The 17570-nt window shown below is 42.2% G+C and overlaps 1 protein-coding gene across 1 annotated transcript in view; it reads left to right on the forward strand.

Annotated features, from left to right (window-relative positions):
• The first annotated feature begins 5610 nt into the window (after positions 1 to 5610).
• The window catches only part of LOC142803314 (neprilysin-1-like), a 49063-nt gene continuing 37103 nt past the window's right edge, over positions 5611 to 17570 (forward strand). The window contains exon 1 of the mRNA XM_075888440.1: positions 5611 to 5799. Within this exon, the coding sequence (XP_075744555.1) occupies positions 5754 to 5799 (46 nt within the window). The 5' untranslated portion in view covers positions 5611 to 5753. The remainder of the gene's footprint in view (positions 5800 to 17570) is intronic.

Consider the following 17570-nt stretch of genomic DNA (forward strand, 5'->3'; position numbering starts at 1 on the left):
ATATTGTGCATGTTAGCAAACTGCAACATTATTTTGTACCTTCTGAGCTGAGACTTTCTCTAGGGGAAGGAGAAGTGTGACGCATGAACAAGGTGATTGTATGTGAAGCCGACGAAGAAGTGTTCGTGAATTAGAATAAACGCATGGCATCAGGATCACGACAAGGCTCCATTTGTAGCGTTATATATATATATATATATATATATATATATATATATATATATATATATATATATATATATATATATATATATATACATATACAGATAGTTTCAGCTAAAAAGCACCAGTACACGAAAAACTATACATCTGTGTCACACATCTTTAATGAAGGCAGTATTGTTCTAAGCCATATAAAGCACGTCAGAGTACTTTTTTCGACCCACCCAGCTGGCAAATAAGGAGAATTGCTTTTTGAACTTTTTAAATAGAGACTCTAGTGAAAATCTCCAATATCCTCTCCCATGTCACCCTCCACTCCTCCATCATCATTATCATCGTTTGCCCAGAAAGAGAAGAAAAGAATGCCGGCGCTGAGTGGAATGCTGCCTGCGGACACGTATCACATTCGCATGTTGTCGCCGCCTATTCATCGATTATTCTTATTTGAACTATCCCACCACTCCTTGACCTACCACGCATTGACCGATAGCCTGTTCAAGCAACCTTCGTGTGTGAACAATTTTCGATAATTCAATCAGCTCACCTGTGAGGCCACTAAAAACACCGCGCGACAGGCGGCAATCAAATGGTACTTTTTTAAAATTCAGAAGTTTAAACAAGGGCTTGTAAAAAATAAAGCTGCACAGTTATGTTACCACAGATTGAAAATTTTATTATATCTGATTAAGCGATTTTTTCTCTGCAGTTCTATTTAGGAAGAAAATTAAGCAATTTTTGGTAATTTCCAAGCTTGGCGGATCGAAAAAAAATATTCTAACGCGCTTTAATGGCTCCGAACAACACTGCAAAAATAGAGATGTGTATCGATGATGTACATTTTTTATTTGTTGGTGCTTTTTAGCTGAAACACCCTGTACTTGGGGAATATTCGCGTTTTGTTTCGTTCATCCACCTCCTATTTCGACTGTACAGAAAGCAGTACTTGAGCGGTGCAAAATTAGACTGAAAAATTGTGAAAAGAAATGGAACTGGCAACTATTAATGCCCACAAAAGGAAGCTGCAAGTACTGCTTTGATCTTCCTGACATTTTCATGATATTTCGTTGGATATCTCACCTTAGCCATCAGTTGATTAATATGGGTACGATTGTGTGTGTGTTTTGCTGAATTTTCCTCTTTAATCCTATCCTCTTTTTTATTCTGCAGTTAACAGGGTCAAGACGCAAACAATTCGTAGGAATCTCCGTGCCCTTCGCTACGCCGTTTCTTCCTTCTCTACATACACAAACCCATACGTTACCACAGGTTCGTGCTCATTAGACTTAGTGTGTTGTTCCACTGAAGAATCTGCTACTAAACCTCCCAGTATTGTCTGTATGCCACGCAAAACGCATCAGATTTGATGTATATACATTTGAAGTACAGTGATATATATATATATATATATATATATATATATATATATAATAAATACTGCTTGGGTGGCGAATATTCGTGCTTCAATTATGATCATTTTCTAGCACCAATGGCCTCGTCTTTACTTCTTCATAAAAAAAGAGGGGTAGTTTTCTCGGAAAAAAATGTCTTTGCCTGAATCACGAGCCTGCGGCATTATTGGAATCTTTTTCTGCGTATGAAATTTATCATGAAGAGGTTCAATATTTATTATGCATGATGTAGTAATTTCCGTTCTTCATTTGGCTTGTGTGTAGCGCCTTCAGATTACGTAAAGGGTATGCAAGGCACGTCTTTTAGAATATCGCAGTCTGTTGTTCGTAATCATAACTAATTGAAAAGGCAGTTTTTGTGGAAAAGACAGGAATTTGAGGGACTATAGCGCATACAAGTGCAATGTGTAAACGCAATTAGCGTAACGCTTTAAAATAAAAAGCACACTGGTTTGGTTAGTATTACGCTTGGTACAAAAAGACATTCTGTTGTTAATGGCCTTATCTTTGTCTATGGAATGATATGCCACTGGGCAATGTTTTACATAACCGATAAATGCATGAAATGGACGTATTGCGCAGTAGCTTACTGTACCTGTATGAGATATGCACAAAAGTGTTGTTATGTATGTTATTTAAGGGTCATAGGGCAGAAAAGCACCAGACGGTAATATTAGTTTACTAATTGTACTTCAAACGAATAACTTTTGTGTCAGGTTTTATTGTACAAACTCTATGCTATCGCTAATAATTGCTAAGCACTGCTATGTTTAGTTTCTCCGCCTCGTGAAACCTATTGGAAGCATTTTCGAGAGATTACAAGTATACTTTGTCTCTTTACATACGAGCTCACTGCGGGGGCCTTGCGGCTAAGTTACTGGGCTGCTGACCCGCAGGTCGAGAGATTGAATCCCGGCTGTGGCGGCTGCATTTTGAATGGAGGCGGAAATGCTCTAGGCCCGTGTGTTGAAATTTGGGTGCACGTTAAAGAACCCCAGGTGGTATAAATTTCCGGAGCGCTCCACTACGGCATGTTTCATAATCATATAGTGGTTTGGGGACGTTAAGCTATTTATAACAATCAATATCTTTCACATACCGCAATGCTATTTCTATTAGGATTACTTCCATTAATGGGATTAGATCTGCACAATTTTCAAGTTAAATTGTCTCATAAAATAATAAATCATACCCTATGTTTCAGATGTAGTGTACTTTGCGATTATTTAAGCTTACAGTTTTTCTTTGCAAGTCGAAGTCAATATGCTCATATTACTCGTTGACGTCCTTGTTGTTTATGTTTACCAGATAAATGGGTGCGCTACATGACGACGTACACCAACAACACTTACGGGAGACAGAGTGTGATTTTCATCCAACAAAACGTGTTCAACCTATTAAAGCAACTGTTCAAGGCAAAACCAGTGGGTGAAGAAGGGCTTCGATACCTGGTTGCCTGGGGTGTGTTCAAGACACTGTTGAAATACACGTTGCCACGTCTGATACTTAGCAGTCACCACCCAGGTGAAGTTTGCTACAAGCACGTGGAAAAAGCGATGCCATTCGCTATAAAGAGCGTGTACTTTCAGACAGGTGCGTTCATCATTTCTTTGTTTTTTTGTAAACTGCAGTGTCACTGTGAAGAAAATTGTCACTGTGCTAAACTCCATAAAATATTCTTCAGTTTAACTCCCTTCATGCTGTTGGCTAGTCGGTTCATGGTTCGCACTAAAAACGTGTCTCTGAGTCTAAGTGATTCTAGTATACAACCTTTCGGTGTCTGGAAATTGAGTAAGCCCTAAACACAAAACGCTCTTGAGGGGAGCCTGAATGAACTCCACCCTGTTTGCCGAACTCTGCCCCTATCCAATCAGCTTCGATATAATAACTACCTTAGGTTAGTTCACGTTTATATACCCATTTCCTCACAGATATTTTGATACGCTAGCATCAATCTTCGCTTCGATAATTATTCATCAGAGGCTGAAATTAGGTTTATACGGAGGCCCCTGAGAATACCTTAACACAACGCAGTCTTGGTGAAATACCTTAACATCCGCCGCGGCTGTGGGAGGCAGAGACTTGTGGCCGCGAGGCACCTACTGATTAATCATGTTCAATCACGCTTCCGGCCTTGTGCTTAGCGAAACGAAGTTCATAGTTGTGTGGGAGGGCACCTACCCTGTGGAAAACAGATGGCATGGGACCGCCAGCCCCACAATTCGGGCCATACTGTTCTCTTTTATGAAGGAAAACGGGTGGGGGAGTTGCCTTGATTGCTTTTCCAAAACTTGTCACGAGAAGTTCTATATCAAAATGTCTCGTGTCAGAAATCGTTTGCAAAAATATTGTCCCTATTGAATTCGAAACAATGGCAACTTGTACTGGAAGATACAAGATCAACAGGTGTCAAGTAGAGCAGCGACACTGCCAGATATTGGTGTTAACGAGCATTGACACTTTGATATGAAAAGCTAGTTATATAGAAAGGACTTCTGAGTCCACTCATTGATACTCACTCAAATCTTGCCATGAGCCTGAGTCTGAGTGAGTTCGAGTGAGCACAATTTCGCGAGCCCGAGGGAGTTTCGCTGAGAAAAATTTCATTGGGCTCAAGTGCAAGTCAGGATAATTGAGAAAAATATTTGGAGGTCCTGGGGTCTACTCAGTCTCAAGAACAAAGCGCATTTGATAGGTCCCTCTGAGTGGTCTGCACATTTTTGGCTAACTTTTTAGAAAGAGCACGAGTGACATTGCCAAAATGACGTCTATTTGTAGCTTTTGTGTCATGTTATATTTATTTAGAAAATTCAATATTACCGATTTTACTGCAGTGGGATTTTACGTGACGCTTGACAGTATTCTGATTACAGCTTTTTCTTTCTAGTTCTCATTTTGTGATGCCTAATGTTTAGGGCAGCAACAGCCTTCGTCAGGCTTTTTGATCAGCATTCCAGCGTGGTGTCAGTCGTTAATATGAACCTAAATTTATGTAGTGGTATAAAGAGCACCAATGGTAAAGCGTTCTTCCAATCATTCTGTACTAAGACATCGCTCTACCGCGGACTTGATATGGCCAGCATAAAATGGTGTCATCTCTTGCTAATCCCTATTTACGAAATATAAGCCCTGCCTACTAATAATCTTTTATCTTTGTCATTCTTTCCTAAAAACCTATGAATAATCACTAATTGGCTACTAATTCAAAATGATTACTTTCGTTCCAGAGAAAATGGGCTAAAATATTTTTAGTCATTCCACTGACACTGCCTTTATTCTTTTAATATTTGACATCCTACAGGGACAATAATATTAACAGCACATTCTATAAAAGAGAACCTAAAGTGCAAGGACAAATTAGTTTTGTGGCTAAAACTTTCATCTGATTAGTTTCATTAGCAAGGTTTATTGATACAGGAGCGAAGTTGTACTTAAAAGCTCCTGAATTAAAACAGGAGCTTTCAAACATCCCACTGAGACTTCCGATTGCGACTTGACGGTTATTCAGAACTTTTTACATATCTGGCCACACTGTGTGAAGAAAATTTTCTGCAACTTCATGTATTGGTTTATGGCTTCCTTAAAAAATATTGCACTTGGTTTGCCACTTTGGAACTGCGCAGACCCCAGTAGATGCCGTCAAGATTTCAGGCGTCATGGTGACTGGGGTGAGAACTTCAAGGTGGCATCATCACCCACAATCTATTTTGTGCTTTCGCACTCCCCATTATTCTTACCGTTGCAAGCGTGGTGCTTTTGCTGGCGTGGACGAGCAATTCACCGATACAAAAGAAATATGTTTTATTTACTTGGTGTGGCTAAGTCATTGGCAATTACTAAAGAAAATTGTGATATAGGGTGCTGCCTCCGTGTATATTTCCTGATTTCAATACCTAAAAAGAGCAAAGTAAGCCATTTAGAACACAACTAAATAAGAAAAGCAAATTCTTTGCGTGTGAAACATTTGTAGCTGCAAATTTGTATTAAAAGGCGCCCTGATTTTGCTATTGCATGATTTTGTTATTTGCAGTGGTTCGACCGTTTGAGGTGGAAGCGGCGCAGAAAATTGTGTCTAATGTCCGCAAGGCCTTACGAGAGACATTCAGGTCATCAAGTTGGGTCACCGGAAGAGATAGACAAATTTCTGTTCGAAAGCTGGACAAGCTGACGGCTGTAGTAGGAATGCCAGGGCGTTATCTTGACGTCGACTTTTTGGAAGCCCTTTACAGTGAGTACCTATTATTTATTTACAATTTAAATCGAGCAATTCTAGAGCAATAACGTTTGTAAAAAAATGCGCGTGACATGGACAGAAAGACAAAGAAGAAGGCTAGTGGATCGTAGGCTTGACGATGAATTTCAGGCTGTTCTACTGTACACCTTGTTTAGACAATATCACGCAGCGCGCCAAGAAATGCTGCAGAGAGATTTCTCACAACGTTACTCGAAGGAGGGGTTTGTTAATGTTGCAATTTTCGGTAGTACTCATTCATACAATCAGTAGCTCTAACTCGGCAAACACGTTTTATGGATAGAAATTGAGTGTAGCCATGCCAACCTATCTGTCAAGTCCGTATATTTCTTTCCCTATGTTGCTTAAAGGGGTCCTGAAACACTTATTTAGGTAACCATGACATTATTTCACTGGAAAAGCGCATTTCCTCACAAATTTAATGACGCCAAAAGTTTAGGAATCCGTCCAGTACTAGCGGAGTCGCAGAGACTTGTCACACGCTGCAATCTATTTCTCTCTTCTCTCATCCCGACGAAAACGCTGAAAGCTAAACAGGGAGCGATGGGAGGGGCCAAACAAAAACCTCAAGCGCGCCTCATGACCTTGAGCACCTTTTCCTTTTTTTTCTTCGAATACGCGGCTTTTTAAATGCATTGCGCGCACACGCGTGAAGAAATGGCGGCCTCTCGCGGTGATCTTTATAACGACTGAGCGCGTCATGCTCAACCCAGCCAATGGCCGATAGATAAGCATTCTAAGTGCGATTTTCGAGCATCTTCCGTCATTTGTTGAGGAAAGAGAAAGCAATTTTCAGCTGACTTTTATAATTTAGTTTAAACTTCAGGACACTTGCTGCGCTATAAAATTTGGCTCGCGTGTTTTCGGTAGCCTCTACTATCGATCAGCAGCCTTTCCTGACCACGCACAAGAAGTGTTGCAGGGCCCCTTTAAGTGTGCATACGTCTAGTGATCTAGTGTCCGGAGGTATGCAATACGAAACTTCTTTAACTCTTTCAAGCGCAGAAGTACACTTTTCTTCAAATATTGAACTTCAATGCCAAATTAATTGCTAAAGCTCTGAAACGACACATTACGCACACGAAAAAAACTTACGCCTTTAAGGTGCACTCCGGCGTTCTTTTTATATTCGTCAATTTCAATAAAACTTTAAACAAGTGTTTTTGTCGGTGCCTTGGTGATATGTACCAAAACATACAACCGTAAGTCATTTACATATTTTTAAAAAACAAGTTTTAAAAGTTGTAGCTGACTTCGGAATCACACTTGTAAACGCGAGCCACCCTGTGTATATGTCGTCAGGGCCTACACTTTTTCATAAATCCATCCTTTCCCAGCGGACGCATGCAGTGCGCGCTTTCTTCTACGTGGCGATTACAACGCGAGCACAGTTCAGTTTTGTAAGCTGCGTAAAGCGCGTTAGTCGTCGTTGACGTCGGGTCTTATAATTTTGATCAACGAGGAAATTGATTCGAGGCGTGTCAGATTCTTCACGCACAGGTGAATCGGAATAAAAAAGTGGTGCATCCGCGCTCATATAGCAGCTGCAATAATCGTTAAACTTGTCACTAAAAAAGCTCAGACGAGCTATCACAGCTTCATTCCGGGTCGGATGACATCGCCAACTTGCTTTCCGCGCTATGTTTACACTCTGGCCAGCCATGGTGGGGGGCAGCAGATCTCATGACGTCATTGGCGATGGATCTCGTGACGTCACTCGTTACCCACCATGGACGATGGAGCAGCTCCCGATTTCAGTTTTCGTTTTGATTCACCATTTATCGCCTCATTAAAACTTATGACGAGTGCCTGGGCGAAATTAACCATCCTAGCTTTTACAGGACTTTCAATACTATTTTGAACCAGTGTGATCTCAATATGGTCGAAAATGCACCGGACTTCCCCTTTAACCAAGTTCCCAGAAGGTGGTAACCACTGATGAACCCCGTGCCGGAAGTGTCTATGCAGCACACATATGTGACTGGTCGTTCCCAAAGTTGCAGCGTACTTTGTGCTTTGCACAGAGAGAATCGCTGGCTTTAGAATTCTGAACAACAGTTTTTTTCTTTCCGAAGGCAAAGTGAGATATCGCATGTTTGACATATTGTAACGATTCAAAATGGGTTTGTCTCTGTGCCGTAGTTTGTGCACCCCTTCTTTTAACACTTCGATGGCTCATGCTCTGATGCTGTTGTACGCAACACGAAGGCCACAAAGGCTTTGAAAATGTTTGGTTTGGCCCCTGCACAACACAAGGCTTGCGTTTCCCTCCAGTGTCTCTTTGAGCTTTGCTTCTCTTCGACTAAACTTCTGAAGTTTTTTTATGGTCATCCTTTTTGAACCAGCATGCTCTCGAAAATTGCTGCATGCGTTCACAACGCCGCAGTCAAAAAAGTAAAGCAAATAACTCTTTTTCTTTCTTCTCATGCAAACCAACACCCTCCTCATGTAGCCCTTTTTTGCACAGTGGTCAGAGTAGGCAAACACCCTCAATAGGTCACTGTACAGAATGAAGGTGATCGGCCGCGCATTTTTATTAGAACTGTCAATACGAAATGCTTTTATGTTTCATGTTGCGCCATCAAAATTTCCGTACAAGCTGGAATGTCTTTGCGCCCGAACAATTTTTCAGGGTTAAGTGCGGGAAAGGGCATGCATGGTACAAACGTTTTGCTTGGCTGGAACAGTTTTGAATAACTAGCGCCATATTGCAGTAGTTGTCCTATTTAAAATAGTAAAAGGGAAAAGCAAACACCTGTTTGATCGCTCGACCTCTAGTTGTCACTGCTGGAAAATTTTGCAGTTGTTGACGCTAATGGTGATCACTATGGCGAAAAGAGTTAGGAACAGTAGTCTTTATTTTGATATTTCAACGCCAAAAGTCTGGTCTTTCTGTCTGTATCTTTTGGTTTGTTTGTTCAACGATTCAGGCAAAGGCCTTAGTTCAAGCCCTTGCTCAACGCCAATCCATTTTGACCTTGTGGCTGCGTTCATAGCTATCAACATTGCCGAATAATAAGCAAATATTATGCATACTTAGGTGCTATGTCAGTACATAGGTATCAGGTGGTCAGTTCAATTATTCAGAAAATGCATGGATACGTATTTCTACATACAGCACTGTTCATTCCACTGCGCTGACAATGTGACACTATTAAAGAAAAAAACTGGTATTTCCTGCGCTTTACTAAAGCGATACAGTAGTGCCAACTGCTAGTGTTTCTGCAATCTAAAACTTTTAATTCATCACATCACTGCCAGACGGCGCCATGTCCCACAGAGCTCATTGATGCAGTGTAAAAAAGAACACAGGCCCCTGCGGCTGTCATTTTTGGATATCAAGAAAATTTACGATAGTGTGATTCAAGAAGACTTGTGGGGAATACTGGGCACATAAGATGTAGAAGATGGAAAAACTAATCTTTTAAAGGATATCCCTAAAAGTAACAAGGTAGTTATCAAATGAAAAAAAAACAGGTATTTGAACCTATAAATATACAACGCGGGCACCGAGAGGGATGTCCCTTTTTTACCTTTGCTATTTAGGCTTTATTTACAGGGAGTTGAAGCCAAATTAGAGGGAAGTTTACTAGGCTTCAGCCTCTCCTTTGCCAAGCAAGGAAAGCACTTTTAGTAGTCATTACCTGCATTTATGTATGCAGATGATTTAGTAACAATAGCCGACAACAAGTAGGATCTGAAGGAATTTATAGACATCTGTGGCAATAAGGGAGGTATTTTAAGTTTGAAGTTGAGCGAGAACAAACAGGGAATAATGATTTTTAATGATAGCAAAGGCAGTGAGCATAGAATACAGAAAGTCAAGCTAAAGTTAGTGAAAAAATACAAATACTTGGGCGTGTGTATAAATAACGGAGATAAGTATCTAAGCGAGCACAAAAGATACGTAATCACTAAGTGCACAAGGAATACAGGTGTAATAAATAATAGGGCACATGGAACTACAATAGGCGTGACGTTGTGAGAGGGATTTGGAAAGGTGTCATGGTTCCGGGTTTGACGTTCGGCGATGTGGTCTTGTACATTAAATCAGAAGTTCAAGCAAAATTCAAAAATAAACAACGTGGCAAAAGTAAACTTGCTTTGGAAGCACACGGGAATACCGCAAATCAGGGGGTACAGTGTGACGTGACATGGACATCGTTTGAGCGCAGCGAAGCTAGCAGCAAGATAGAATTTGAAGAGCGATTGAGAAAAATGGAAGAGGAGCGTTGGGCTGCAAAAGTTTTGAGGTACATGTACATGAAGAATGTTGATACTAAAAGGGGAAATCGAACTGGAAAGTTGTCAAGCAGAATACGAAGTCAAAGAAACCATCGGCTAAGAAGAAGGTGATGGAAACAGAGAGAAACATGTGGAAGATGAGAATGCTTACAAAATCTTCACTGGAGACCTACCGAACCTTTAAGCAGTAAACTGCAAGGGGAAACAACTACGATGATTATCGGGGTAGTTCTCTGCTCTTCGAGGCTAGAATGAGAGTATTGTGGACGAAGACATACCGAGCCAAATACGAAGGCACAGACATAGTATGTAGTGCGTGTGGAGAGGAGAAGGAAACGGCTTGAGATTTGATAATGTTCTGTGAAAAGCTCCGCCTTATAGTTGAAGATATTGACGCCGAATTTTTCAATGCATTGGGGATGAGGAATAGTGAAGGCAAAATAGTTTTCAAACGAGTAGGAATAACGAGGAGGAGGCTGATTGGTGGGTACGAACGAGGCGCGAGTGAAATTCAGTCCTTAAACACAGAGTTAGCTGTCTGCTTTTCTCTGTGGCAGCTGTGTTATCACGATGTCGTAATTTGCTGCCTACTATAGTCTAATTACTCGTCTACAATGCCTTGTTTCATGCCCAATCCAATTATTGCACTTCATAGCGTAACTACTATAGCTAACATACGTACAGCTCTGATGCTACAGAAGAAGAATATTCGCTATATTGGCAACACAGACTTTTATACCAGCACTGCAGAAGCGTTTCCTAAATATTATGTTATTAAAATCGACGACATTCAACCTTTCTGTTTATTACATACTGCGCGTTATCCCTGTGAATATCTCAAGAATTACATAAAACATTTGGCCTCTTTAGCACAGCGTACAATGAAAATGAAGGCTGGGAACCCTGAAACACAATTGCTTCGCTATTTCAGGACGCCCTATAAACACCAGTCATTGGCATATACTCTGCAATTTATTTTAATATATATGAAGAAATTCACATGATTAATAAAAAAGACGTGTTTATATTTCGTTCGCATGTAATGTCACAAAATTTGACATTCTGCTCAATTGAATAGTGTGTAAATGATGTCATTTTGAAACGATGGTATTATGCTTACATGAATTTCTTGTGGCGTTATGCGTTATTTGCCCAATGTTTATGTTGTGTTCTAAGCTGGTAATGCTATTGTATATGTTAATATTTTGTATTGTTACAATTTTTGTTTATTGCTTATGGCTATATAATATTTTATTGTAACAATTTTTTTTCACTTCTTACGCTCCTGTATGTATTTCATTTTGCTTTTTGTGCAGTTGTCGTAGTAAAATTATGTTTACCCTATGTATAGGTAATTATGATATTCTATTAAAAATGTTCGACTTATTGGTTTGCTCGCCAATGCATGAAACTGCTTGTCATTACTGCCCTGTATAATTTCGTTTAGTCTGGTGGTGGTTGGGTATCGTCAAGCTACTTATGTAGCTTTTAACCAAGCGGAATCATACAGCATGTATAAACCGGAAAAAAATAGAAAAAAAATTGAATTCACTTGAAAAGTGATATTACATAACCTTATGACTAGGTGGCGTGAGCCAACGCCATATCCAAAGAGCGCAGTCAGATCCATCCATCCATCCATCCATCCATCCATCCATCCATCCATCCATCCATCCATCTACCATCTATCCATCCATCCATCCATATCCATTCATCCATCCATCCATCCATACATACATACATTCATCCACCCACCCACCCACCCACCCACCCACTTACCCATCCATCCATCCATCCATCCATCCATCCATCCATCCATCCATCCATCCATCCACCCACCCACCCATCCATCCATCCATCCATCCATCCATCCATCCATCCATCCATCCATCCATCCATCCATCCATCCATCCATCTATCCATCCGTTCGTCCGTCCGTCCATCCATCCATCCATCCATCCATCCATCCATCCATTCATCCATCCATCCATCCATTCATCCATCCATCCATCCATCCATCTATTCATCCATCCATTCAGCCATCCATCCATCCAACCATCCATCTGTCTATACGTCCGTCCATCATTCCATCCGTCCAACCATCCGCCCATCCATGCGTTCATTCGGCCGTCCAAACACCCATCTACCTCAGGAGAGAAGATTATCGTCTATTGACGTCCTTTGCCGTGATGAATGCAGATACATGACTAATGTTACCACAGCGTTGTTGGGCTTTCCAAAAGTTTTTAACACTGCAGTTGTTTATGCCAGCCGCTGTCTAAAGTTCGCGAACAAAAACTATTTTTAGTCTCACAGAGCACGCATCATATCCGTTATCTTGTCCCTTTTTAGTTACCTAATCTGCTGCTTTGCTCTCAGCTCACATACGCAGAGTTGTACTTCATCCGACAAAAATTCGCACCACATCCACGGAATGAACGATTATAAGTGGGCGACGCTCAGGAGACGTACATCAGAAATAAATCGTAATTCTCTCGTAAAATGGTAGCCTATTACATCACTAGAAAGGCGTAAGACTGTGCATATAATATACAAATCAACGTTTTTTTTTTTCTTGTTCATTTCTCGTTTTGTTTCTTCGTTCGTTCTTTCGATTTGTTCGTTGTCATCACGACTGGATTGTGATGTCCCTTATGCCCAGTCTGTGAAATGAAGCGAGAGAGGTTCATGAACTGGCTGCAGTGGAAAATTCGAAAACACCAAGTGTATGCACGTCCTTCTGTTCGTAGTAGGTTGCATATAGATACATCTGAGTGCGTATGTCGAAAGCATGTGCTGCACGATGCAGTCATTGGCAATGAAGTCCACGCGTTCATGCCTACGTGCGCCTGCCTGTCTGTCTGTCTGTCTGTCTGTCTGTCTGTCTGTCTGTCTGTCTGTCTGTCTGTCTGTCTGTCTGTCTGCCACACTAGCTATATACCTACCGGTTGAGGTTACAAACCAGTCTCAAAACATGCATAGACACACCTAATGTTTGAGGAGCTTCACCTCTAAAATATATCTGATGGGTGAGAGAACGACTAGAAAGACAGAAAAAATGGAAGAGGTATAAAAAACAATACGAAAGAAATTGTTGGTGAAGGCTTTTTATGGCGATGTGGGATTCAATTGTGCGCACCCATCAATATAGAGTGATTATCGTAATCACTTGGCTTTTAGAGCACGATTCCACAGCATGACATGCATAGCCTTGCGAGATTAGGCATAGAGAAATGAAGTTAAGGGGGTGAGATGTAAGCAGAGAGAGCGAATGAAGGAGGAGGCTAGGCAGGTAAACATTGCATGAAAAGACAGAATCATCTAGAAATAGAGACACAAAGCAATAAAAAGACACAAGGATAGATACAGCCAGAAATGAGAAAAAACATGTCTGATCCCTCTTTCATTGGAATGACTAAGGCGGGAAAGTTCACAGTGCCTTCAGAGATATGGTTCAAGATTCATTGTTTATTGTTTCGCGACAGACGCGCAGTGACTAATGCTACGGCAAAAAATTAAAGTTTCACAATGGCAATCAGCTTGAATATTTTAGTGTGGTCTTCAAGTCGGAAGTACGCGAGAAAGGATCATACACCGGACGAACGCGAGCGAACAGCTGCGAAGGCTCGTCATTTGAGGCATGCTGCTCAATCGAAAATCGTACGAATTGAACGCCGAAGTATACACAAGATGAGCAGTAACTAAGAAGGTTACACGTCCTGGAACCACGTTATGATTAGGACAGATGCAGCAGAGGAGGGCTTCGTAAATTCACACCAACTGAGTTTTGTACCATGCTCGTGAATCTGAGTGCAACGCGGGCGCCGACTGCCACAGTTGTTACTTCATCGCGTTTGAGCTGCGCACTTCTTTCGCAAACGCGGCTGCTGCAGTGAGCCAAGTGATAAGGCTGCTGGATACAAAAACAAGGTGGCCTTCGTGCCCTGTGCTAGTTGATAAGAGGTGAAAGTACAAGACGTGCAAGCCACTGCTACCACAAATTAAGCACGCGTGCCCGAGAAAACGCGTCCTATCGAGGCGTGCGCACGCTTTGCAATACATGGGTAACGAACTATTTCTGCCGAGCATGTTATCTTGCCATCCCGCTAGTGATGACAAAAACACTCTGAAGTTACTGAGCTCCTAACATCACCAACCGTAAATGGTGTACACAAGTAGCCTGCCGTTAGCACGCTGCAGAATGTCCGGTGTGTGCGTGGTTTCGCACAGCGCGATGAGAAGTGAGAGGTTGTATATTCGAATCCTAGAGACAGAATGTTTTCTTTCTTGTCCCTCAGTTGGTTGGAGTATGTTTTACAATATCATAATGATGGCGCAAGTTCGTCAGTGGAGCTGTGGCGGACTGCAGCATAACGCACTTCCGTGGCGGATAATATCGCTGTTTTGCAAAATACGGTGGCCTTATTGCAACGCAGCTAGAAAAGAACGCTGTTCTCTCAAATACAGAAAAAGTGGACTCTGCCAAAAGAGGTGCTTCTTCTTCTTTTGTTTTTCGTGATGCGCCTCTGTTGCGGATCAGTCGTCGTCGTCATCGACACCAGCGCATAGTTGGGCACAAAGAAGGACGCGGCATTACTCTCCCTTCTGAAAAAGCATCGCCTTGATGCTCACAAAGTAGCTGCTGATGTGCACTTAGCTGGTATATATCCACATCAGACTGAAAGATACGGCCTCATGTGCACCGCGTGTACAGTCTCAGGCGAACGCCGACGGCGTCTTAAGCAAAATGAATCATTAGCAACAACCTCGTATAGGACGGCGCTGAGATGACGCAGTACATAATACGGTCTGAAGTATCGGCGTAGAAGTTCCTCCTACAGGCCTCGCCGTTGCATACATGACGAAACCCAGACTCTTTCCCTCGATGTATCAGCTACCAATCAATGGCTGAGATTGCAACGATGGGCGTCCTGTTTTTGTCTGGTGGATATTCTTACCCGGACAACCTTCCTCGTTTTTTATGCGCGATCAGTTAATTCTGTGGTATCTTTCTCCGAATCATTGGAACCATGGGACAGCATACCATCTAGCACTGTAGTCACTTCTTGGTCATACATAGGTCCCAACCGAATCATTCTCGTTGTTTCCTGGCAGCCCGTATTATTCGACAAAGGTACCAGTGGCAAACGTTTGTCTCAATTTTTGTGCTCCACATCGATGTACCTTCAAAGCACATCTGGTAAAATCTTTTTAGGCGTTCAGTGAGCCCATTTATTTGTGGGTTATAAGCTGTCGCTTTGCTATGCGCTGTACCACTGAGATGAGAGTAAGCACCGAGTGCAGAGACACAGCAGTGAGCGCAATTTCTTTGTTATGACGACTGCGGGAGAGCAGTGTCTCAGGACAATGTTCCCGATAAAAAATTATGCTACTTCAGGTGCAGTGTTGCTCGGAATCACCTTGGTTTCAGCATATCTGGTGAGGAAGTCAGTCGCGACCATGATCTCCTTGTTCTCATTATCCGATTTCAGGAAGGGGCCTAAGGAGTTCATGGCAATCTGTGCAAACGCAGCAGGTTTATCTGATGGAAACTTCTTTGTCGGACAGTCAATACAAGTTCTAACGTAATGCTTCACCTACAGTGGATCTATTGGTCAGTAGTAGCTTTTTCTTTCTTGTGGCAATGTTCGCGTATAACCGAGGTGACCAGAGGTGGCTTAACCAGGGCAGGTTTGCAAGATTTCCTTGCGGAGATTTTCGGGAACTACCAGTGTATAATTCTTTTCTGTTGAAGAGAAATTCTTTTTGCAGTGTATTCAGTTGCGCAAGCAGACTGACCGCAAATATTTCGAAAACACTCTTGGTGCATTTGTGGCTCGTCCTTTCAACACCTCGATAAATGAGTTGAGCCCCCATCACCTTGCTGTTGCCGAGATAGGACACTCACATCAACAATTCCTAAACACCCAACGCCTTCTTCGTCTTGTGTGATCGCATACCACTTGAAAAGCGTGGCCGTATAACTAATGGAGAGACTTTGTGAATGCAAAAATGACCCCCAGATATTCCCTTTTTTTGGTTGAGTAATTGACTCAGCTCGTGAAGTGTCTTGGCTAGCGTAGGCTCACTCGGCACTTGCACGGTACCGTCTTTTCTCTGGACCAAAACAGCATCTAGGCGCACACTGCTGGCTAACACGTACGTACATAACACCACCACGTTACAAATAGTCAAACCCAACACACCACCTACACGCTCGCTTTGCATTATTACCTATAGGGATTTTGAAGACCTGCTTTGGCTGTGCACTACCCACAGCGCAGCACAACTAAACACCCACGAGGCTTCGAAAGAAGTCTTCAAGAGCAACAACTACAGGCATTACCTACAGGTGGTCGACAGGGCCGGGACATCTCTACAAGCCTTCGGCTGCTAGCGCCATCCAGGGTGAAGCTTCCAGGCTGACTTCAGGGTCGAAATAGCCTCTACTTAGCCTCATCAGATTATTTTCAATAATGTCAATCTCACTCACTCTTGTTGGCGTCCGTGTTTGTGGCTGTTGGTACATACTGAACGAAGAGAGCGAGCACCTGCAGAGTCCTTAGACGCTGCCGTAACTCGCTAAATGACGCCTCCTGCTCCTCGGCAATATAAACAGAACATCTTCCAGTTGACGTGCGCAGTCTGCTATTAATCGCTGATAGTAGGAACAGATACGCAGAAAACGTCTGACTCTCTTCCTATGTGTGTGCTTTTAAACTTTGCCACCGCAGCAGTTTTTTCCGGGTCAGGTCTTACACCTTTGCAACTGACTACATGTCCCAAGAACTGCAGCTCCAGAAATCTAAAGTGGCATTTTCAGGTTTTGATGTGAGTCCTGCCGACCATATGGCTTGAAGAACCGATCGCCGCCGTTTTAGGTGTTCTTCAAACGTGGCAGAAAAAAAACAGTCAAGTCGTCGATGCATACAAGACACGTTTACCAGTTGAAACCGTGCAGAACAGTATCCACAGGTTTTTATACGTGCCTCGGGCGGAGTATAAACCGAAATCGAGGACTTCGAATTCTCGAAGCCCATCAGGCGTCATGAAAGTGGTCTTCTCACTGTCACGTTCATAAACATCTATTTGCCAGTATTTACTTTTAAGATCTGTAGCTGAATAGTTAGGAGGATGCTGTAGCATGTCTAGAAAGTCATCGATTCCTCGCAATGCATTAACAACTTTTTTAGTAACATGGTTGAGCATACAATAATCGATGCAGAAACGCAAGCTACTTTTTTTGTTGGCAAGCACCACAGGTGACACCCAAGGGCTCTTTGATTGGTGCGTTCTATCATTCTCCAGCATCTTCTTAACCTGCTTCTGTATTACCCCACGTGCTTACTGAGAAACGCGGTATGGGTTCTTTAGATGGGTCTAGCTGTTTTTCCCGTGATCATGTAAAGTTTGGACAGCGTCTCCTGACGAACTCTTGAAGTGGAAGAGAAGCAGTCCCTAAGCATGTCAAGCAGCTTCATAAGATGACATATCTCAGTCGG

Source organism: Rhipicephalus microplus, chromosome 3, assembly GCF_043290135.1.
Source record: "Rhipicephalus microplus isolate Deutch F79 chromosome 3, USDA_Rmic, whole genome shotgun sequence".
NCBI lineage: Eukaryota > Metazoa > Arthropoda > Arachnida > Ixodida > Ixodidae > Rhipicephalus > Rhipicephalus microplus.